The sequence below is a fragment of the Monodon monoceros genome, unplaced genomic scaffold, assembly GCF_005190385.1.
Source record: "Monodon monoceros isolate NGI ecotype Baffin Bay Population unplaced genomic scaffold, NGI_Narwhal_1 Super_Scaffold_18, whole genome shotgun sequence".
Lineage (NCBI taxonomy): Eukaryota > Metazoa > Chordata > Mammalia > Artiodactyla > Monodontidae > Monodon > Monodon monoceros.
Window position 1 is genome coordinate 106,372,551 of NW_021703774.1, and position 25,078 is coordinate 106,397,628.

A 25,078-nucleotide genomic window follows, 5' to 3' on the forward strand; every position below is an offset into this window, starting at 1 on the left:
AGACCCCTCACTTTCAAAGCTGAGAAATGCCATGTCATCTGGATAAATTCAAGTCACCCTTGAGAGAGGGGAGAGAAGGCAGATCACATCTCCTCTGTTGCTCATTTGGGACTACTGTTCCAGGATCCTTAGCTAGATCTCTCCTAGAAACCTACATTTCCTAAAAACTGGTATCAGAGTTCTGACAAAAAGGCTGTGGCCTTGACCTTGGCACTGGACCACCAAAAAAGCCAATACAATCTTAGGCAGTGTTAATAGAAGCCTAGCACCTGGAATAAGGGTCCTGCTGTAGTCTGTGCAGGTCAGGCCACAGGAAGAATTGTTTCTATTCCAGATACCATGATTTAAAAGGGATACAGGCAAACCACTGTGTATCAAAAGGAAGATGACCAGAATGTTGAAGGGATTTAGAAACCAATCACTAGTTACTTTTTGGTGGTTCAGGATCAAGGCTTGGAGTGGGTCAGGATGGCGGGTGGGATGCGGTGTCAGGTAGCATAGATAGCAGAACTGTCTTCAGATATGTGAATGCTGTCCTGTGAAAGAATGTTAGCTAATGCCAGAAGGCAGAACTGGGACCAGTGGGATTTAAGCCCACAATGAAGAATTTTTAACTGTGATAACTCTTCAAAAGTGGAATACATTTTGCAAGTAAGTGAGGTTTAGAATGTTCAAGTAAAGATCTGGTCACTGTCATAGATGTTTTAGCTGGAATTCCAGAACATTGAGTGGGAATTTAGATGAGAGGGTTTCTAAAGTCCTGTTCAAATCTAATGTTCTATGATCTCATCAATCTTAAAATTAGAAATATGCTACAGAACGTGAGGAAAGAAGATTATTACCTGAGATTATTTTGGAGTTACTACCTGAAGTGGATCTTCCCCTCAAAAAGAGCAGAACCCATGGATTATGTAATCTGCAATGCGTGAGAGAGGAAAAATAGCAGCTTAGTACCATTAAGAAGGGAAAGGAACTCCCTGAGGGGCATGAAAAAAGAAACGTTCAACAAGTATCTCGGGAATTCCACGGAGTCTATACAGGCCTGAGGGAAAGGCAAGGGAGGAGTTTGGAAACCCTCTTTCCCAGTGACAAAAGAGTTGTGATGCTCCACGTCTGAAACTGCTCAAGGTGAGCGCACATCTATCGTGGAGGAAAGCACACTTGGTCTTTGCCTCCCTACCTCTGCGGGCCCTGTAGGCAAACAGAATCACATTCTTAGTAAGAACGGATTGTCCTTGAAATACTGTGAGTTTCCAGATGTCTATGTCTCTCTCTATATGTGACTCTTGGGCTCCTCCTCTTTCTTTCAGACAGGAAGAAATAACATTCTTTTAATAATCTAGAGTCTCACGTGGGGTGAGGGGTCATCTGCAGAGAAAGTCAAGGTAAGGTGGACTTGGGTTTGAAGACAGATTCTCACACTAGGAAATGGGGGTGGAGGTGGGGCGTGGTACCACGTGCTGGGCAACCTGGGAGCAGGAGAGTAGGGAGAGAGGTCAAAGTATCTGTCCACAAAGGAATCCCATCCTTTGCTTCCCGACCACCAAGAAGATCCCACAGTCGTTCTGTCCAAAACATAGCCCGCTCTCCAAGTGCGCCTTGGGTCCACGTGAGGCGTGCACCTGCGGCGGATCACAGGTAACGTCAAGTCCGGGTACAGCGCCTTTTGGCCGAGCTCCCCTCACCAGCGCGCACCTCTTGCGTTGCCGGCTTCCTCGGCCGCCGCCTCTGGACCCACTCCTCGTGCGATGCTCGCCACTACAACTCCCGCCTCAGCTGCCGCAAACCCGAGAGCGCCAAGTGGGCGCGCGGGTTGCGCGCGGGCCGGCGCCCGGAGGTCTGGGCATGCTCAGTCGCGCGGGCAGGGCTCCGGGCGCGAGCCGGGCTCCCGCTGCACCACATTCATCTGCTGCCAAGGGGAGCCGCCGGGCGCTCGCAAGCTCGGCGCGCGCTGCCCGCGGAAGACCCGGCTGCCGCGCCCCCCGCCGCCTCCCCGAGTCATGGCCTCGCTCGGCCATCCCGCCGCCTTCGGCCGGGCCACCCACGTCGTCGTGCGGGGACTGCCCGAGTCCCTCGGCCAGCACGCGCTGAGGAGCACCAAGGGCGACGAGGTGGATTTCGCCCGCGCCGAGCGGCAGCACCAGCTGTACGTGGGCGTGCTGGGCAGTAAGCTGGGGCTGCAGGTGGTGCAGCTGCCGGCCGACGAGAGCCTCCCGGACTGCGTGTTCGTGGAGGACGTGGCCGTGGTGTGCGAGGAGACGGCCCTCATCACCCGCCCCGGGGCGCCGAGCCGGAGGAAGGAGGTAACTGGCCGCCCGGAGACGCGAGGGGCGCGGCCGGGGACGCGCGCCGGGCCCTCCCGCGCCGCCCGAGCCGGACGTGCTGGGGGAAGCGCGGAAGTGGCCCCCGGGCTAGTTCCGAACTTCCCATTTGGGGGAGACGGTGTGTGTGCGAGAGAGAGAAGTTCATTGTTCACGCCTCCCGGCTGCCGGCGCAGCTTGGGTGCCTTTTAGAGGAGCCGACTGAGTGTGGTGGTGCGGACTTGGGCAGGTGGGTGGGGTGGGGAATCCGCCTCATAGGCATTTTATTTGTAAAGATTAAAAAGCAGCGAAGACAGTGCAACTCTGCTCGTTTCCCAGGGAGCGGGGGCAGGGAGGGGTGCCGTTCCAAGCGGGCGGGCGGAGCCTGGGCGAGGGCTCCGGGGGGGCCGGTTGATGACCCTAAACCCCCAAGTCCTGCCAGGAGCTGGGAGCAGGGAGGGCCAGATGAATTAACGGTCGATGCCCGCAGACGTGGGTCGTCCCGAGTTACTTTTCGGTGCTGGAGAGTGAGTCCCGCGAAGGGGACTGGCAAGTGAATGAATGTAAGAAGACTGGCCTGTTGCTGAGCCGCGGTGTCTGGGTTTGAAAAGCAGAACTCGGTGTAGGGTGTTGGGTGTGTGTATGTGTCTGTGTGTTTAATTGGAAATGGTGGTTTCACAAATTCAATAATTTTTATTCTCTGTATTTTTAAGCTCATAGCAATTAGAGCTTTTTGTGTTCTCAGAGGATGGTGACTACTTTAAAATATTGCAGCTTGTGAAAATGTCTGTGATTGCTTTAAACACAAGGTAGGTTAGTGGGGAGAGACAAATAAGAGTGAGATTGGATTTTAAAATGACTTCCGGCCTGGGATTCTTCTCATTGCCTGCTAAGAGCCCAGGGTCAAGACTCTTGGTTGCTATTGGCATCAAGTGGCATTGCAAGAAGCTGGTGGTTTCTTTCATATCTGGAGGGTTAAGGATTTTCCCTCCCTATTTTTCCTTTATTCGATTCGCATTGGAAATGCCTCATAGAGCTTGTAGTTAAAATATGCTTCTTCTCCACATGCTTCACTACTTGGTTGATAGAACTTTGCTTGGTCTGAGAGAATAAGTATATTTGATTTATTTCCCACTAAGATAATCAGCTTTTTTTTTTTTCACCCTGCCTTAGCAGAAAACCAAAAGAGTAACAGGTCTCATTCTCTTAGCTCTTTTATCTCCTTCGCCACCTCTCCATCTTTGAATCTGTGAGATGACCCACTCTATTTTAAACTGATAAGCATGTAACTCCATTTGAATACTTTCTAATGTGTCCTAGGCCATATGACAAAGCTGTGGTTTGTGCTTAAAAGAGTAACATAGATTTTAAAAACCCTTTCAAAATGATACTCATTTGATGTGGCTGGTCCAATTTCATGTTGAGACTGTCATATATTTAATCATCCATTTCATTTTATTCCTATAATAAAACCTTTCAAATTTTGGCCTTCCTGATACTAAAGTGGGCATTGATCTGTCTCCCTGTCAGATTTTGAGGCATACATTTTAAATGGGTTTCACTCTTCAGGCTGGTGGCCCACTGCCAGAGGCCACATAGTGTAATGGATAAGAACATCAGACTGGATCTAATTCTGTGACCTTAGCGAGTATCTCTTGCCTCAGTTTTCTCACCTGTAAAGTGGACATAATCATACCTATTTCATAGAATTGTGGTAATAAATTTATTAATCCATCAGAAATATAGAGGACAGGACATTTCATAAGTGTTGGTCGTTATTATTCACTTACCAATGGGTCGTGGAAGATTTACTCCTTGAGCAGCAAGAAGTCTCCTGTACACTGATGCAGTTACAGTGACATTTCCCTTTCCAAGGGTGAAGGGGAGTCTTCTTCAAGCCTTAGGTTCCAGCCTAATCTGCTCATTAGCACTGCCTCCCAGCTCAAGTTTTCTGCAGGTGTGTGGTCCCGCCCCAAAACACCTTTGCCATTGCACCTGATCTGGGTTCCCAGAGTAATGGGTCTTCCAGCCAGAGAGGGGAATGCGGGCAGTCATGTTGGGTGGGGTGCTTCAGAGATTTCTTTGAAATCTCTCACAGTTTGCTGCCTACATTGAAGTTAATAAATTCTTGTTAAATGAATGAACAAATGAATTAATGAAATGCTAATTAGCTAATACCAGCAAGCTGATAATAATTACTTCAAGGATTTCTTGGATTGTTTTATATATATATATATATATATATATATATATATATATATATATGTATGTGACACCTAACTCCCTAACTGAAACTCCACAACAGCTGAGGCATTATATTAAAATTATTAACACTGATCTCCTGTCTTCTCCCTCTGCATTCCATTTTCCACACTGTAGCCAAGTTGGTCCTTCTAAAATTCAGATCTGATCCTGTTCCTCCTCTGATTAAAATTCTAGAGGGGCCTCCACTGAGCCTGATAAACCCGTTGAGCTGGGTTCTGCTTACCTTTCCAGCTTCAGTTGCATCTCTGACCCCACCCGAGGTGCCTCCCAATTCTTGGCTCAAGCCAGGTTCTTTTTTCAAGCTCACCATGCTGTTGCTTTTATGGGTGTACATTCCTCCTTTGCCCAGGACATTCTTCCTCCTTCCTCTCCTGCATTTTACCTGGCTGTTTCTACTCATGCTTCAGTTCTCAGTTTACTCTTACCATTAATATTATTAGCTAATCTTTATTGGGTGCTTACCATTGGCCAGACATTGTGCCGGATTTATGACATGCGTTTCATTGAATGCTCACGTCAAATCTTTGAGCTCATTGCTATCATTATTCCTGTTTAAAAGTTGATGAAACTGAGTCTTAGATTAAATTGCCCAAGGTTATAGAGTGGAACTAGTGAAACCAGGATTTGAACTCAGATTTGCAGGACTCTAAAGCTCTAGTCCCAACTGTTGTGATATTAGATCTCACCTTCTCAAGCATTAGATTGGTTGTCCTTTTATGAGCACCTCTGTACTCCCTGTTATGGTATTTATCATACCATATGGTAATTGCCTGTTTATCTTTCTGTACCTCCCACTATTATGAAAACTGTGAGAGCAAGAATCATGTCTGCGTTGTTCAACATTTTATCCCCTGGGCCCTGAACACAATAATCATGTAGCAAATAAATTTTGTTGAACAAATTTGTTCATGATTTTAGGTCAACCTTCGTTCTCCCTCATTATGACATATTTGGTGTTTTGCAAGCATTTCTAGTCAGCAGAGTCCCACAAGTTTCATTACAACTATAGGTGATTTATAACTGTTTTTCTCTCCCTCTCCCTTTCCGTGCCTCTGTCTCTTGTTGTTGTTTTGTTTTAATTAAAATCCTGAGAAGTTTCTTCTTAATCAAAGCATCATGTTATATTTAATGACTTTTCTTCCTTGGAAGAAAGGACTGAGAACCAAACTAAAGAAAGTAACGCTTCTGTGAAAGCTCAGTGTTTGCGATAATGGGGCCTCCAAAGATTAATAAAACACAGACCCTGTCTGCAGCAAGCTTAAGTTTTAGTGAAGAAAACTGCATATAGAGAAAGCGAATAATATTACATGTCTAAGAACTTTGTGTCTTCCGGAATATGAATGTCTTAATACGCTTAATTTTTTTTTTTTTTTGCAGTACGTAGGCCTCTCACTGTTGTGGCCTCTCCCGTTGCGGAGCACAGGCTCCGGACGCGCAGGCTCAGCAGCCATGGCTCACGGGCCTAACCGCTCTGCGGCATGTGGGATCTTCCCGGACCAGGGCACGAACCCGTGTCCCCTGCGTCGGCAGGCGGACTCTCAACCACTGCGCCACCAGGGAAGCCCTATGCTTAATAATTTGAAGACAAATTAGCCTTAAGAAACCAATCATATTTTAAATGAATCCAGCTTACATTTTAGAGGGGGAAAAAAAAAGAAAGTTAACTTCTAAATGTCAAAGTCCAGTAAGCAAATATCTAAAAGCTATGACAGTGTGTGAGGATTGGGTTTTTTAAAAAATAAAAATTTTGTTTCAATTGTACATGTCCGCAGTACCAAATTCAAAAGGTACAAGAGGATACACGGTGAAAGTAAGTCTTGGACTTCCCTGGTGGTGCAGTGGTTAAGAATCTGCCTGCCAGTGAGGGGACATGGGTTCAAGCCCTGGTCCGGGAAGATCCCACATGCTGCGGAGCAATTAAGCCCATGTGCCACAACTACTGAGCCTGCACTCTAGAGCCTGCGAGCCACAACCACTGAAGCCCAAGCACCTAGAGCCTGTGCTCTGCAACAAGAGAAGCCACCACAAGGAGAAGTCTGCACACGCAATGAAGAGTAGCCCCCGCTGGCTGCAACTAGAGAAAGCCCGTGCACAGCAACAAAGACCCAACTCAGCCCAAAATAAATAAATAAATAAATTTATTTAAACAAAGAAAGAAAGTAAGTCTTGCCACCCTTACCTCACCCTTGTACCTGACTACACAGTTCCTTTCCTCAGAGGCAACTACTAATGCCATTTTCTTGAGTTTTTTTTTTTTTCCAGAAAGTTTTTAGTACTTAATAAATGATTAACTGACAGAGTTTACTCAGGAAAATTGTGAAATATATCCTGTGCCCTTTCACCCCTCTTTCAGGGCCATTCTGGGGTATTTGGTCTAAGAGAAAACCACACAAACTCATTCTCACAAAGTGATAATGGCTTTAATTATCCTTGCCTGGAGCATTTGCACTGTTAGGGACCTCTTTAGGAAGAAGGCGATATGCTTAGCACAAAGTAATAAATCTCCAAAGTGAAAATAAACATTGAGGGGGGGAAAGGAGGGCATAAACGGAAGAGGTAAGCAATACATATTTGCATAGTAATTCCCCTTCTATTGGGGCGCTTAACTATTTGGACTTACGTATTTGGGTCCTGGTTTATTCTTTGGTTAGGAAAAAAGCATAATTATATTGATCCCAGAGGCAAGGTGAGCATTAAGACCATGTCTAATGACCAGCCAACTTATGTGTGTGTGTGAATCCCCAAAGATGGTGTTATTATTAGCTCTATTTAAAAGATGAGGAGACTGAGTCTCTGGTAACCAAGGTTAAGTAACTTGTCCAAAGTCACACACAGATAATAAGTGGCAGAACTGAGCTTCTCATGAAAGTATGAAGGTCTTTTTTGCTTGACGTGCTTGTTGCCAGTTGTGCTTAATCATAATAGATCATTAAATCAATATAAAACTGCCACCTGAATATCATTTTACACACTAACGATATACAATATAACTTGGATATTAACTAAGTGAATCATTTTACTTCCCTCCTCTCCTAGATGAGAGTGGATTATTTTCATTTTAGTTAAAAAAATAATTCAGGCATTTACATGAAACCCACAAATTGCCCGGGCACACTTTACGCATAATTGTGCCTTATTTACCAGCCTACTGGATGATTGCTTTTTTAAATGCACACGTGTCCTCAAACTTCGGTTTAACTTCAGGTGAGTAAACTACCCTAAACCATAATTAAAAATTACCCTGATTCTCACCAAGCTGGAACGTGAAGGCGCTGGAGACTCTTCACATGGCGGCAGATTAAATGGTTCTTGATAAATTGTCACCTCCAACTGGTTAGAACAACTGTTCTCTTTCAGGGTGTTTCTTTTCCAACTCTTCTACATGGCCTTGGCAATAAACGTTTGGAAATTGACGTGTTGTCTTGGGAACTGGGACGCATCCCATAATGTAATCTACTCCCATGCAGTTGATCTTGAAAGCCTTGAAAAGAAAGAACATAATGATGAGTAGGGAGTGACTTCTATTAGATACTCTCAGCTGAAAATGAACTTTCTGCAGAGATTCCTAGAATCATTATAAGACTAAGAAGGCAGTGATGGATCCCTTATAATTCACATATGCTGGGAAATTGCTTTTGCATGTTTTGAATTCTTACTGAGCTCAGATTTCTTCAAAATTAGGTATCCAGTCCATTAATATAAACCACAACACAGAAAAATCTACTTAAGACTTTTGAAAAGATTTACCTTCTACTGTCTTTGCATCGTAAATAAATTATTCATGAACCTCAATATAAATTTGGAAATGCATGTTTAAAAAATGAGTGATGGTTATTATTTATTTTATGGCATTTGCTGTTAAAATCTGTAACCACTTCAGAAAGCCTAGTTTTCTGACTGGAGATCTGGACACGTGGTAGAGTTCATTCCCCTAATCAAGAGGTGCCATAATAAAGGATAAAATAGCTGAAATCTTAATGAGAAAAGGTTTCATTTATATCTTATACAGAACACAGTGCATTGTTCACCCCAGGTAGTAGAAAAATATTTATTTACTGTAATGCAATCCCTGATGTTGCATCAAAATGCTCCCCTGACCTTTGAAGTTGACTTTCACTGCTGTCCTTAAACTGATACTAGGTATTTAATCTGTCAGAGTCCTCAGGTGCATTTCATAAACAGGCACTTTTCATCCAAATGGACAAGCAAGAGTAATCTCAAACAACAAATCGCATTTAAAAATGTGTGCGTGTAATGCCATCCCAGTTTACTTTGTCATTGTCAAATAATGTAATAATATACATTGTTTTCTTGAAACTGAGTGCTGAGGGGTAGTAGCACGTAGAAAGGAATAAATCACCAGACTTTAGACTGCTGTTTCTAAATGTCTAGATCATCTAAGCAAGTATGACCAGAGAAGTGAGCACAGCAGACTACGAAGATAGACGTACAAATTAGTATAGGGTTGGTTTAATTTTGCCCAACAAATCAAACTGAATTAGTTTAACATAGCAAATTAAAGCGAATACAACTTTTAGTCTGCTTTTGTAGCTAGATGGGCTTATGGGGTAAGCTGTCATTCTAATGACGAGGAATATATCAGTATTTTGCTTGATCTGAATGTAAGTAAATCTTTGACTTCATTAAAAATATGTTTGCTTTGATTCCTTTGTTCTTTTGTTTAAGAAATATTGAAGTTTTCTAATTTGCTTCTGGCAGTAATGATGAGTGCCATGATTGCGTTAAAAATGACTGTGTTGGGCTTCCCTGGTGGTGCAGTGGTTGAGAGTCCACCTGCCGATGCAGGGTACACAGGTTCGTGCCCCAGTCCAGGAAGATCCCACATGCCGCGGAGCGGCTGGGCCCGTGAGCCATGGCCGCTGAGCCTGCGCGTCCGGAGCCTGTGCTCCGCAACAGGAGAGGCCACAACAGTGAGAGGCCCGCGTACCGCAAAAAAAAAAAATTAAAAAAATTTGTGTTTTTGAAGGCAAAGTCACAATAGTTGCGTCACTCATGTAGTATGTGCCTTCAGCAACTGCCTAGACCCAATGTTTGGTGGTGGGGAGATGTAGGTGAATTAGATACCACCGTTGCCCATAAGGACCTCACAGTCCAGCTAGGAAGGCAGACCAGTGGCAGACACTTGCAGAACAAGAGGACAGGGTTTTATGCCAGAGCTCTGTCTGGTGCTGTGGAACCTCCAGGGGGTGGGTCTGACCCATACCAGGACTTCTCAGAAGAAGTGACAATTGAGTTAGAAGTAACCAAGGGAAGGCAGAGAGGGGCAGCCTTCAGAGATAGAGGGCACTGTGAGATTGGATGAGGGTGATGGTACAGTGAAAATTAATTTCACTCATGTCGGGAAGGATGCAGGATTGAGAAAAGCCCACCTGTGGTCCCCTGATCTCTGAGATTTCAATTCCTAGTTCCAGATTCACCAGGAGAACCACATCCTTAACCACGTTTCCTGGTTGGGGCCCAGAGGGAACTGGCTGCCTCGCACACTGCATTTCTGACTGCACTCCCATCTTTTCTCCTACCACGTGCTCCATCGAGGTCTGGCATTCCTTCCAGGATTCCTGAATAGCACAGTTTGGGAGCGATATAGTCTGCCCTGGAGTGGACTGAAGTCCACTCCAAATCTGAGATTCATTTCTTGAGGTTGCTAGAATGTCATTTGGCTGGGTAGTAATTTTTCCCCTTTGGCCCAAAATGTGCACATTAGGGTGAGTCAAGCAAACCCAGCATCTGCCATGTACAGGTATATAATATTATCCATGTCAGTGGCAGGTAAGAGAAAACTTTCCTGTTTGCTGTTGAAATGTGTTTTTATTCACAAATCTTTCCATCTTGGCAGTAGACACCATTGAGTCTCACATTAATATAAATCAAGTGCAGCTGAAACTGAGCATGCATTTATAATCATAGGCTGAATTTTGTACAAGCTACAGAAGGCTGCACGGTTGGGATACAGCACTATTCTAGATATTAGGAGACACTGGTTTTTATTTTTGCAGTGATAATGAGATCTAATATTCTTTCCAGCTTGGAAATGCTGTACTTTCCTTTTGGAACTCAGGGTGTGTTAGGGTGGAAAGTGGAGGGTGGGAAAGTGATAGGGAGATGGGGACATTATAATAATTTACATTTGTGAGATGGGATTGGGGTTTGATGGATAAAAAAATACTGGATTTTATTCAACCCAAGGCATTATACTTGTTCTACTTAATTAACCAATCATTTAAACTCACGCCTTGCTAATGATAACCCATTATGAGATGAAGTTGAATTTGCTAACTCTATTTCAAAACCTCTGCTTACTCCGCCATTTATATAGCACACTTGATAAGAAATTTTTCCCATAGAAAATGTTAAATAAAGGCCATTGAAAGAGCATAAGATTCCTAGACCCACATGATTTCTCCCGTCACACATCACTGTCATCAGTGTCTACCAGCGGATGTTTCTGTGATGAGTGTGAATCAATGGCCCAAAGAAGTGGATAGAAGTAGATACAAGACATGTGCTGTGAGTTGTAACTAAAAGTCTTGACGTGCCCATAGCACTTCTTTCTTATAAACCCTCCATACGTATGTACTGATTTCCATCTTGTGCTGAAAATTGACCTTTGTTTCCCAGATTTTGACTTCTGTCTTCCAAAAAATGCGTAGTTATTTTTCTGAGTAAACATAAAACAGTAAAAGATACTCATTTAAATGTAGCCTTTCTATAGTAAGCTGTGTACAGATTAAGACTGTGACACAGTAAGATATTGATGTAATTATTTTTTTAACTTGGAGATATGCTTGTTGGCAAACTTAGACATTTTTAGCCTGAAATGATTCAAAAAATTGAAGTTAGTTAAATAATCTTGGTACAGTTACAAGATAAAAATAGAAGAAAAATACATCCATTTTATTCTTTGAATTTTTTTTGAATCATAAGGGAACTTTCATTTTACAAGGAAAGAGTAAGGTAACTAAAGCTTGGCTTTGGGTCATATTTTAGGACATTTGTGATATAGAGGTATTATCCAATTCAAGAGTTTTATGTGGAGGAGTTTAAATCTAGTGCTGTATTTTGAGGTACTCAAATCATTTTTGCTCTTGCTTTTGGTATTTTCCTAACTTTCTGTGTGCCATCTTAGTCCTTTATCAAGGGTCCTGGTTTTCTGGCTCCCTTTTCTCTGAAAGATGCACTGTTGGGAGAGAGAGGGACCCTAGTCAAAAAGGGCACTGGGGGCTTCCCTTGTGGTGCAGTGGTTGGGGGGTCCGCCTGCCGATGCAGGGGACACCGGTTCGTGCCCCGGTCCTGGAGGATCCCACATGCCGCGGGGCGGCTGGGCCCGTGGGCCATGGCCATTGAGCCTGCGCGTCCGGAGCCTGTGCTCCACAACGGGAGAGGCCACAACAGTGAGATGCCCAGGGGAAGGCAGAGAGGGGCAGCCTTCTGTACCGCAAAAAAAAAAAAAAAAAAAAAGGGCACTGATTTCTTCACTTTTCTCTGTTACTCTCAAATTAAACATCTCTAAAGCTTTAGGCCTCCCCTAATCTCCAAGCTTCCCCAAGCCACCCCAAATATATAAGTAGTTTAACTTGGAATAGAGCACAGCTTCAAGACAAGGCTTTTAGTACAGAGTGTGTGTGCGTGTGTGTGTGTGTATCTTCAAATTGCTGCTCTCCACGCACTATCATGGGGTCATGAAATCAATTTAGTGAGTCACGTCCAGCTCTTTTATTTTTACTGTAATAGAATCAATAGAAAATGTCAAGAGTACATGACAACATAAGGTCAGTATTTTTTCATGAAACCTTTCACTTTATACATTTGTGTTTGTATTAATTAGGAATATAAAATATGTTTCTTACTCTGAGTCATGGTAAGAAAAAAGTACAAAAACCCACTGTATCTCCTTTCAACCAGACTGCACCACTCAGCCTTTTGTAAAAATTCTAGAGGGCTATGCCCATTGGCCCCAAGGTTCTCAGAATCATGGCCCAAATCCCAAACGCTTCTCTATGCATATCAAAGAATACCGATTTCCACTTGCTTGGGTTGACTTCTTACAGTGATGATGTCCTGGCTGTTTGGATCCCTGTCCATCCAACACCAACAACAAAAAGCATAATTGGGGAACATGAGGAGGAAGAAGACTGTCAACTTGACTATTTGCTGGGAGCTGATTCTACTTCCCCTTCTTTGGTGACATTCTAAACCAGTTAAGGGATAGTTACATTGACCAAGACGGGAAAGCATAGTTTCCATCTGAACTTGCATCTTTTTCATGTTTTGGAGAGTAGATTTGGTGGCAGCATCAGACCCTGATCCCCTTGCATCAGGAGGGGTTGTGCTCCTGCATCTTCCCAGCTGCAGCCCCCAGGTGGAAGCTGAGATCTGCACAGATGCCAGGAGACGTCAGGGACCAATGTCCGGATTTGTCCTCTTGGAATGAGGACAGAAACTCAGAACACTTTGTTGTTGTTGCTCAAAGAACCCTAGAATGTGTCAAAACACAGAAGGTGCTAAAACAATTATAATGTTCAAGTCATTCTCAGACCACTTCCTAAAAGGCCTAGAAGGGACCTTGAAAATCACTGCTTTCATCAATTTTTTCACAGATCTGTGACACTAAATGGGTGTAAATCCAGCCTCTATGGAAGAATGCCCAAAGGAAATTTAGTTTTCTTCCCCAAGTAACTCATTTGGGGAGTTGGTGATGATGTCCATTAAATAGGAAACATCTGGATGGATGTATAGGTTGCAGTTCATTCTGAGAAAGTGTATTTGACTGGTGAATAATGAGCTAGTTTGTGACTGTAGGGAAACAGAGCATCAGTTTTTCAGTGGTAACCCCCTTTTCACAGCTGAGCAGCCTATTACTAAGGGTGGAGTGTGCTCCCTCACACATGCTCTTTCGTCCCTGCCCCACCCCCAAAAGGAGTGCTTTAAAAATTTTGATAAGAGACATTAATGATAGAGGCAAACGGTGTGTGCCTATGACTGAACAAATCGTGTGTTTGTAGGGAAAGGGCTTAGAAATGTGCATCTTGGAGCTGTAATTACATGAGAAAAAATGGGGAGTGCGATTGTCATGTTTGTGTCTGCATGTTTCTTTGTGAGCACTCAACTGGATAACTGAAGCCTCTGAGTGGTTTGCAAGAAAACTGAGGATTAATATTGCTTTTAAACTGGACCCCGGAGAGAAGCTTCTTGGTGAGGGGGAGGAATGATAGGGATTTAAGTTAGGACATTTTCTTGAAAGTAAATGCAGGAAAACATACAAGATATGAGGCCCACTGGCCTCAATGCAGCTGAGGGCTCAATTATGATTTGATACACGCTCCCTGAAACACTCACCTGTCCTGAGGTCAGCCTAATGACTGGAAATTCCGCAAATGTAACAGCTACTGTCCATTGGCCTGTTTAAAACATAAACACAAATGCGTGCGTGCGCGCACACACACACACACGTTCTGAATCAGGTTTGGATAAAATCAGTTTTCTAACAGCGCCTTCCTTGTAAATAATGCTTCGTAGTAATGTGGGTCATCAAAAATGATTAGAGGGAATCTTGAGTCACATTATTTTGGTGGAACACTAGCCAGGAGAACTGGGGTTTTTTTGTTTGTTTGTTTTTTTGCGGTGTGCGGGCCTCTCACTGTTGTGGCCTCTCCCGTTGCGGAGCACAGGCTCCGGACGCGCAGGCTCAGCGACCATGGCTCACGGGCCCAGCCGCTCCACGGCATGTGGGATCTTCCTGGACCGGGGCATGAACCCATGTCCCCTGCGTCGGCAGGTGGACTCTCAACCACTGCGCCACCAGGGAAGCCCGAGAACTGTTTTTTAAATGAATTCTACTTTTTCCCTGGGCTCTTTCAGTCTATGATCACCTCCATGTTGCCCTCCTTTCTTCTTGGTTTTACCCTTTTCTGGAGCTGTCAATGGAGAAGAAAGAGCGTGTGCAATTCCTGGAGCTTCCCCACCCTTCTTTACACCCCTCTGGTTGGGGAGTTCCTGCAACACCATGGATTTGTCCTCATATTCTGGGTCTGGCTAGTGACTGTCAAAGTACAAGTTTCAACTCATAAGTGGATCATAAAGTCAACCTAGTGCATCACTCTACATTTTGTTTTTTGTAATGAACTGGAATCAATATTTCTGATAGAAATATCAGAGTGTGTGCATAAGACAGCCATGTATTGTTTCATGTAACTTTTGTCTCCTTTATTCACATAGACACATATACATGTTCCTTTGTTTGTTGTGGATCCCAGTGTAGTGTATTTCAATGACTGTGGGTCATTGACATCGAAATCTGCTTATCTAGCAGACCAACATGAAATGTAAATACTATCATTTTAGTTTTTGTTGACATTCTTCGCTGTTTGCAGCAACAATAGAATTTTGGTGTGTGTCAAAGGCACTTGACTTTCATTGAGCAAATGAGTAGCTTGATCTTAGGCACTCCTTTCATTACCTAATAGGAAGGTAAGGCCACTCATCTAAATGCAGCAAAGTGCTTGAGATGGAGAGGAAGAGAAGAAAAGCAAACAGTGGAAAGGTAGTGAAAAAAGAGTTGGAAAGTCTTGGGCTTTTCTCAGTGAATAAGCATTTTCAGATATCAAGGACTCCCTCGCATAAATGCTATAGAGTATTTCTGTACACTTAGAAGTGATATGTTCATTTGTAAAACCAAATATGATGTTATGCTGTTACAGCCCAGGACGGCAGGTGTTCAGAAAGCACACCTCTTATTAAAAGGGCCTCATTAGAGCCCTGTGCACTTTCATGTTTTGTGGACTCCAGCCTCGTTTCCACTGATCCTACTCTCCCCTGCTGCCCACTGATATGTCCACTTGCATCTCCAGCTTGCTCCACTCCCCAAATCCATCATCGCTTGAGGTGCCTAATTGTCTTGGGTACTTCAGTCATCATCCCGGCATGCTCACGGGTCACACAGAGCCCGGCGTGTAGAGACACATGCCTGTTTTTAAACTGACTCAAGAGGCAGACTGACTCCTGCAACATTCCTTGAGCTGTGCTCTCTCCTCCTTTCCATTTGCCCTTAGAAGGGGTGGAAGAGGACAGCTGTGAATTCAAACTATGGTTCTCCTGCTTATTAGCTGTGTGGCCTTGAGCAAGTTGAGCTTCAGTTTCATCATTTGTGAAAACTGGAGTAGTTTTGATGACCCTATAACTTTGTTATGATGATTAGATCCATTTACATGTTCAAGTGTCTACATGTTCAAGTAGCTCTTGCAAGAGTAGCTCTTCCATCAGTGATCAAGCCCTCCTCTTTCCGTGGTTATCCGCTTTCTGTCTTTCTAGAGAGCAGTCATTCAAGCCCCTAAGGATGGAGGCTATGCTTTTCTCTTGCTACTTTCTCTCCCTGGAAATTGGAGACCTCTGTCTCTTTGGCTGTGGGCTTGCTGCCTGGGGCCTGCCCAGACGAGACTCTGCCTAGAGTTGGGATTCACGGCTCTTGTATTTTGGTCTCCTGTGCTGACTCCACCTGAAACCTGCCAGGAGGTTGCGAAAGCCATTAGAAATATCCACTTGAGCCTCAGTGGGGGGGCTGGGCCAGTCCCCCAAAGCTGGTGCTACCAAAAAAGGCAGGTGTAACGTGGGCCCTGGCTTTCTCTCCACCCCATTTTTTTAGGAGTATGTCATCATATTCAACTGAATCAAAATATACTACCCTTTCTATAATTCCTCTTCATCCTCTGATCTTCTGAGTAAATGAATAGTTAGAGAATTTCTCCCTTTAAGCTTACCATTTGAACTGGTTGTGTATGGGTGTTTAGATTTGAATTCACATTTACAACTCCTTTACACATTTAATATCTTTTCCATTTTTAAGAACTTTTAAAATTCTTCTTACATTACAAGGTGAAATTCCACCTGGAGTTGAGTCTTGGTTCCACTTCTCTGTTACATCATCTTGGGCAATTCACAAGTTTCAGTTTCCAGTAAAATATCTTTTTGCCTGTCTCCCAAGGATGTTGAAGATCAAAGTGTTCCGAATACTGTGATGCCCTCTACAAATATGATTCCACTGGTAACACTGTTATGTTGAGTGATAGATTGTATCTAATGGTAGTAGTAACATTATTATTTAGCAACTGGAGATGTCCAGCTTATTCTTGATGATGTCTCTGAATAGATTTGACCAATATCGCTATGACCACTGTGCTCTGATAACCCTTTGAGAGGGGGCCTGATAGAAAAGAGACTACCCTTAGCAAGCTCCAGGCAGCTCGAAAGATCTACTACTTGTTAGCAAGGCCAACTTGGGCAGATAACATTTGGGCACAGTTTTGTCATCTGTCCAAAAGAGTACATGACTTTTGTTAGTTCAACAAGCAATTACTGTCATTGAGTGCCTGCTGTACGTAAAACTGAAGAAGTAAACAAATATGACGCCTGCCCCGATGGAACCTGAAGTCTAACTGGGGAGATAAACATAAAATAAATAATCACAAATATATGTGTACTTCACAACAGTGGTAAGGACCTACTGTATAGCACAGGGAACTATACTCAACATCTCGTAATAACCTATAATGGAAAAGAATCTGAAAAAGAATATATATATATGTATAACTGAATCACTTTGCTGTACACGTAAAACATTGTAAATTAACTATACTTCAATAAAAAATAATAAAAAATAAATTTTAAATGAAAATATTTTTTAAAAAGTGGTAGGTGCTGCAAAAGAAAAGGATGACTTTCCTCATAATGTTGTAAAAGGTTCGTAAGAGACCTCAGCTGGAAAGGGCCTGAATGTCAGTTCTTAGGTAAGACCTCTTATTAAATAGCAGGCAATAAATGTTTGTTGGTCAAATGATAAATAGCTGGCTGAATATGGTGTTACCAGAGAACCTCCCCCCGGCAGTAAAGAGGTAGGTTGTCATTGAGCAGGACCTGGACTAGAAGTCTTCAGACATCTCTGCTTAAAAGCTGTGTAGCTGTGGGCTCATGGGCGATTGCTGTGGACTTCAGGATTCCCCCACCACCCCGTAAACTGGGGTGATGCTGCTGTCTGTCACCCTCTGTTGTGCTGAAGTGAAGAAGTGAATGAAAGCACTCTGTAAGGATCATGGTTGTGGGTATTATGTAGTGGCTGCCTCTGAACTCTAAACCCAGCACCTGTAGGAACGGGCCATGGCCTGCCTTGTCATATCACCTGAAGACGGGTCCCCAGTCCCACAGTCCTCTGCAGAAGCCTTAGGACCAGCTCTTGGGGTCCCAGCCTGCCTGAGATGGCTCTCAGACCTTTGATAGCAAGATCTGCAGCAGTGGCATGGAGTGTATCTGGCTTTTTACCCCACGTTAAGGGACTAGCTAGCTTATGGGACTCCTGGGAGAGCCCTCTAGCTATGAAAGACCAAGGAGACCAATCGTATCAGAATATGCACCCTCTAAGTAAAGTTTGGGCTCTAGGTAGGCTCCAAGCACATGGGTGACTACCACTTATCATGTGCTATGCTTGCTGCTTTGTTTACCCCACTTCATCCCACCCTTATAAATCCCCCGCATTTTACAGATGGGAAAACTGAGGAGAGGTTACTTGACTTACTTGTGGTCAAATGCTTACTAAATAGTGAGATAGGGAGCCAGGTCTTTCTGACTCCCAAGCCCAGGCATTAGGACCCCTGGTCCTAATACCAGAGAGACAGCAAACTACCATGCTGACCATTAGAGAATTTGGGTTAGCGAGACCCACAGCCATAGGCAGCTGCCCCATCCGTTAGTGAGGACATCAAGAAGAATGAGACAAAGGCTTCCTTTCTGAAGACAGAGTTTCCGCTCGGCAACTGCTTATGCCTCTATCCCTCATCCATGAGGCCAGCCCAGAAACCTTCCCCACCCAGCAGAATCACAGAGGGCCGGCCAGTGTCTCCAGCCATGCATTTAGTCTGGGCTTAATATTTGTTGACAGGGTTCCTCGCCAAATAATTAAGCAACCCATGGAGAACTTTGACCTTACCTTGTACGTGCGGGAGGGCATGCTGAGTAAGAGTCTGAACAGGAATCCTGGGAATGGCCCCAGCTCGAGGAAGGAACCCCCTCCACCCCCGGCTCTTTGGAGTAAAGAACAAGGGTTAATTTCATCCATACACCCTCATTGACTCTTGCTCAGTCTCCCCAGAGTCGATTCAAAGGGAAAATTTATGTGAAAGGTAGGGGCACAGATTGTTACTATTCTGGAAATAGATGTTACCGTAGCTCTGCGTGTCCCTGTTGATAACACAGACCCCAGGTCAACAACACAAACAGTACAAGCCCCAGTGCAAGCAATAAGACAGGCAAGCTGCAACTTGTCTAATTCCTGTGCACCTGCGTTTTGGTTGAGGGAGCGGGGATGCACATAGAAGTACGCCAGGACATTGTTCTCCCTGTATCTTAGGGGAGGGAGGGTAGGCTTGGCATGCCTGGCTTTGGGTCTCAGCATCCCTTCACCCCACAACTAAGATGCTGAGCTTTTGTGATGGCTGGGTAAACCCTTGTCTCCTTACCCTCCTCCCTCTTTGGTCTTGCTCTGGAGACCAGTGTTACCCATATTCAGGCGAAACTAATGCATTACCCATGCCATTGCCCTGTTTGTACAGCTCTGGTTTTATTCTTATGAATATCCCCTCTCCCCTCTGTAGAGGACTAGAGTCTTGCCCCTGTACTCCAGCCCCCTGGGGACCTGCCTCTGGCCAGCTGTGACTTGCAGACCCTGCAGTCTGCCTATCTCTGCACCATCACACGTCCTCACACCTCTCATCCCCACCTCCCACTGGTTCCTGCCACCCTGCTGTCCAGAGATTCTGCCCCACCTGCTTGGACTTCCACCCACCAAACATGTGTCTCCATGTGCCCGCATCTAGTTTTCAGACCTGTTCCAGTGTGACCCACCTTCTCCCAGTTAATCCGTTCACAAGAAACAACAGCAATAATAATATCGTTTATCATGTATTTATTGTGTAACAGCAGTTTAAATCCGTCATTCTCACCAGCTGTCTTGGTCCTGTTACAAGCTCTTGGAGCAGTCTGGCTCTTAGCAGAGGAAATTAAAGGACCCCTTGGTCAGTGGGTCAGTGGGTCAGCCTCATCATTCCTGCTGTTGGCCTGTCCTGTCATTACCCTTGCTCATTTCCTATGGTGAAGTTGTGCCCTGGTTCCATTAACTAGGTTTATATCTTGACCCTCTTTGCTGATTTTCTGCCTGGATCCTCCACAAAAGACCTCAAGACTGACCTCTAGTCCTTGCGTGAGAGAATCCCTGAAACTTATTGCCAAGCCCTCTGGTGCCATATTGTGCTAGCCCTCTCATACACCTGCCTGGTAAATGTGTCAGGCCAAACATCAGCCTGCCTTATGCTGGGGTGAACCCACCACCCCGATCCCTTTTGCTGGAGCTTCTGATGCCCCTGTGACTCTAGAAGTTTGGGGTAAGCTGCCTTAACTAAGGCATATACTTAATTTTTCTTCTCCCTCCCCACCTCCTGTAATAATGAGCTATCAATTAAATGCTACTTTTCTGGCTCAGTTTAATAAGTAAATTTATTCTTTGAATTCTCACTAAAGTGACTTTAGTATAATTTAGTTAACTGGCATTTTCTGGTAGAAAAGTAACCTTACTGTGTTTAATTGAACAGATTAAAATGTGGTTATCTCAGTTGTCAAAAATATTTTCATAGATTTCCTAGTGGTTTTTTTAATAGAAGAAAAATTATTCACATTGCTGTAATTCCATATAGTGCAAAACTAGAACAAAGTGATGCAAATCCTTGGACAGAAGGGTCATTTGAGTCACTGGAGTGTCCGAACCACAGTGGGAACTTAGAGCTGTTACTGATGCACAGCACATTTCTTCGGATTCTGACACCGCTCACTTATTTATATAGATGTTTTTCATGTGAATATTTGCGCGGAAGGAGAGCAATAGACATTCACTTGTAAACAAAGGCGGGTGGTGGGAAGGGGAAATGAAGCCTTTGTAGAACTCTAAAATAAACCAGGTTCTCAGAACCTCTCACTCTTAATAATTCCTGCCATTCTTTATCTTAATAGGACAGAAGTCATTGAGAGAATTAGAGAGCAGGATTAGCAGCGATAAAAACATGAATTCTGACTGGTGATCCAGAATAACAACTTGAAACGAATGCACCTTGATGTTCTTACCAGAAAGGATGATGAAGATTCCGACTCCTGATCATAATTGGCTGTTATGTACTGCTGAACACACAGCACTGTACAAGGCCTCCATGTCTTCCTTGGGTTAATTAGAATAAGTGATGAACACAGGGGCACAGCTGGCTTGCTTGGATGATTGAATGTGAAGGAAGAGGGTAGTTTCGCAGAGGAGAAATGTTTCCTGTGTTTTCACTGAGGATTAGCCTGATGATGAGGAAATTCAGAGAGCAAAGGCCAGGTAGCTTTTGGTTAACATTTTGCATAATTCAGACTGAATAATCCTACAGTTCCTGGTAACGAAATTTGAATCTTTGGCAAACTTTGGAACTAGATGGGGAGTTATCAGATCTGCCAGCAGGCTAAAACTAGCAATCAATTACTGGGTCAATGATTTTTGCATTCTAGTCGGATTGTTTTAGGTTTTTTGCAAACAGCAGAGACCTAAGGACAGTAAGAAAAAGGAGGAAAATTGCCAGGATATACATACTCAAATTGAAACCACAAAATCATTAGGAACATGGAGTCGCTCTTTTCCCTCAAGCTCACCCTTGTCTCTATGGATCTGCTTCATTCTGTTCTGTTTTCTCATAACTTCATTTCCCTATGGTTCAGAGTTTACCTCATATTCCTTTAATTTAGCTGCCATGTCAGTCTGACTCAGCAGTTTCTCAATTTTAAATTCCCAAATGGGGAGTCTCATGGGCTCATACTAATTTTTTGAGCCCGTCAACCAAGTCATAGGTGGTTGGCTAGCCTATGGATAGACTGGGTTTATGTCAGGTGCCTAATATTGGTTCAGTCAGCTGTGCTTCAGGGTCAAAGGCCAGAGTAGGTTTGAACAAAGCAGCAGAGTCTGTGGACAGGGCAGAGTCTTGCATATAAATAGACAGGCAATGGTTGGTGTCTCATGTATAGCTAGTTTCCTCCTGTTAAAAAGAGGTGAATCTGAACACTGACTTGCTGAGGAAAAAAATGCTCTGGGTAAGACCACCATCTTGGTCTTTTCTCTCTTTGAGTTTTGAAATTCAGTGATGATGACCTTCTTTTCTCTCCTGTTGAATGGTGTCCCCTGTACTACATCCCTTCAGTGAGAACACTTCTTTCCTGCACCCACATAAAAATTGACATAATATAAAAAGCTACAGGAGAAGGGATTCTGAGAAGAAAATGGGCAAATGGGAAGAGAGGAGAAGAATGGGGGAAAAACTGGCTGGAAATGAGATCCTCAATTTCCACCTAGAAATTTGGTACATCCCACGATGCTAAGCCATAAATTAGATGATAAGGGGTGGTGATGGGAAGTTTGAGGAAGAGTAAGAGGGAAGCAGGTGGGGGTAAAACAAGGGACAAAAGAGCCTGAAGGAGAGGATTTGGGATATTGGGCCTCAGAAGGTGGGAATTCCACCTTGATGTCTTTGAAGTGATATTGCCAAAGGATAGGACAAAAGGTGAACTTGAAATGGAGATGAACAACAGAGTCAGGCTGGCTTTCAGCTTTCCCTCTTCTCAAAAGCACTCCAGTAGACAAGTTGATGAGCAATCTCTGGGGTAGTACAGCTCAGCAGGAGTATCTCAACTTCTAACCAGCCCCAATTAGAGATGCTCCAGAAAACAAACATAGGCATGTTGCAGATATTTTTACCGGGCTGTTAAATTTTGGTTTGCCATTCTAGCAAATGGTCAGAGTTGCAGATGACGTTTAACTGTTGGGATAAATTTGTCTGGCTTTAAAACATAACATGACATTTTCATGGAGCACATAACCTTTAGGAAAAAGAGAAGGACCTATTTATTTTTTCATGTATCTTTATTTGCTTCTAATATTAACCATCCCTTCTGATCTGATGTCCTATAGTCTGGCCTGCAAAAGCCACCTATGTCAATCTTCCTAGATATTTGGTCTTGGGCGCAGTGCTTACGTTGCATGAATCACTAATCTTTTACCCTTTTTATTGTCAATTAAAGAAGGGCCTGCCTGTTGAACTCCTGAATTTACCCGACTAAACCTAGCTCAGGTGCCCCTCCTCCTTGAAGCGTTCCTAGAGTTATGTGTCCCCTGTGCGGTCAGCACAAACTACTCTGTATTGCAGTTGCTTATTTGCATGATGGTCTCTCTTGCTAATCTGTGAACTCCTTTCCTGCATCACCTGTGGCTTTTTCACTTCTGAGCCTCCAGTACTGAGTACAGTGAGTGGCGCACTGTAGGTGCTCAATGAACATTAGTTGAATTGAGTTGACAGTGCTTAATATGGTTTAGCATTCACAATGTTCTCAGGGCCCACTCTTCTAGGGGGCAATTTTGGTGAAGTGGGAAGAGCATGGGAGTTGGAGTCAGGACACTTCTGTTCAAGCCTTTGCCTTGTTCTGTTTGAATGTATGGATTTGGTCACAGTCTCCCTGAGCTTTAGTTTCCTCATGTGTAAAATAGAAATAAGGATTCTTGCTGCTCAAAGCTTTTGTGAAGATGAAATGAAAAAAAAAAAGTCTTTGTAATGTTAAAGTGCTATATATAAGCAGGATTTCATCAAAATCATCCTTTTGGAAATTCAGAAAGTAATCCTCCTTAGTGCTTGCTCCAAGACAGATCTTTCTTCTGCAGCTCTATAGCAAACATCATAGAGTTGAAAGCTGTGCTGTTGTGAGAATAATAAATAGGAAACATGTAGTATAGTGCCTAGCATACAGTAGTCACTCAAAGAATGAGAGCTGCCATTACTGTTATTTCTACTACTGTTATTAGGATAATGTAGAATTTCCTCGGCTGGCTCAGAGGAAAGCAGTTGGGTGATCCGAGAAGGGTAGTGGATCTCCAGTCTTCACATGGTTCTGTAACCCTCCATCCTTAACAAGCAACTGATTTCTTGGCTCCGTTCTCCATACCCTAATCTTCACTTGTGTGCTGGGAGGATGACTTTGAGCTCAGAGAAGAGGAGCTATAAAAATCCAGGTGAGTGCTGCTGTCCTCTTGAGCATGTACTTAATTCTCTTATTATCTGTGTCTGTCAGACAGTGGAGCCTCTATTGAGGATGGTGAGGCTATAAAAATATCTGCATTTATCTGCAAGACTGATACACTACTTTATTTGGAAGTTAAGGTGGAGATAGAAACCTTTCAACTTGATGCCATTGAGCCTTGTTAATTTGTGAAAGGGTTTTGTACTTGCCCTTTCTTTTTTTTTAACCATTCTTAATTTTCCAACCCTGCTTTTAGTTGGCTTCAAATGTGCTCACAAGAGTTCTGCCAGCTTTAGTTGGAAGGAATATATTTCCGAGCTTAGTTGGACATCAGTTGATTTTGGGCCCTGCCCAGACTTTTGACAGAGAAGGTAGTGTTAAGGGGGTTGATGGTGTCTAGACAGTAAAATCAGAAACTGTGTGATTTATGTTGTATTATAGACATTCAACTTCCCGGATTAGAAAAAGGAAACTGGTTTTTAATCTAAGGAAGTTACATTAAAAATCAAAGCCCTTGGGTATTTCTGACCTATGAAAAGTTACTGCTTGCCTAGTTTTACATAACATTCTCCAACCCCTTCAAAGACAAGAATTATTGAGAGTGTTACTGTGTAGAGCCAGAGACGAGAATAGACTTCCAAGTTTCAGGAGGCAGTTCATAGAACTATATAGTGATCTTCCCAGCTACTCACCTCTGGTTAGACCCTTATAAGCTCACCACACAGTTTGGTTATTGCACACCAGTTTCAGAGGGATAATGGAAAGTTGGAGAGGAGAGTGGCTAATAGCAAAAAAGGATGGAGTTGTTTGGGACTATAAAGAAGATTGAAGATCTGACTCAGGGATCCAAAAAATTGGACTTTGCCTTAAAGAAGAAGCATGCTCTTGATTAGGAAAAAGTATAATAAAAATTTTTAAAATTCCTCAATCGTACCACAGTATTTTATGTTTCTTTTTAGGTTGCTTAATGCTTGTAAACATCAGATATTCATTACTGTGGAAAATACTGGAAAGACAGAATCTTAATAAGCTAGGCAAATTTGTGTGGAATTAAAGGTTTTTAAAGCCTATGATAGCTTTTGTTTTGCTTTGACTTGGATAATCATCCAGAGCTTCAACTAAAACTCTTCATTTCTTTCAGAAAAGTATAAATTCCTCTACGGAGAGCTATGAGACATCATATCAAAGGCTGCTCTCTGAACTGTTTTAGAACCCATGCATTTAAAGTGCTGTACTCTTATTAGTTTATGAATTAAACTGCTTTTCTATCATTCTTTTAAAAGTTATTAATCGCTCTTAAAATAGGAAAATTAGTCACCAAAATTCATTCATTACCAAGGACTTGTTTTATGTCCTTATCAGATCCTAGG

The 25,078-nt window shown here is 43.4% G+C and overlaps 1 protein-coding gene across 1 annotated transcript in view; it reads left to right on the forward strand.

Annotated features, from left to right (window-relative positions):
- The first annotated feature begins 1,748 nt into the window (after positions 1-1,748).
- Positions 1,749-25,078, forward strand: part of DDAH1 (dimethylarginine dimethylaminohydrolase 1) — a 153,621-nt gene continuing 130,291 nt past the window's right edge. Inside the window, exon 1 of the mRNA XM_029228276.1 lies at positions 1,749-2,303. Coding sequence (XP_029084109.1) covers positions 1,749-2,303 — 555 coding nt within the window. The remainder of the gene's footprint in view (positions 2,304-25,078) is intronic.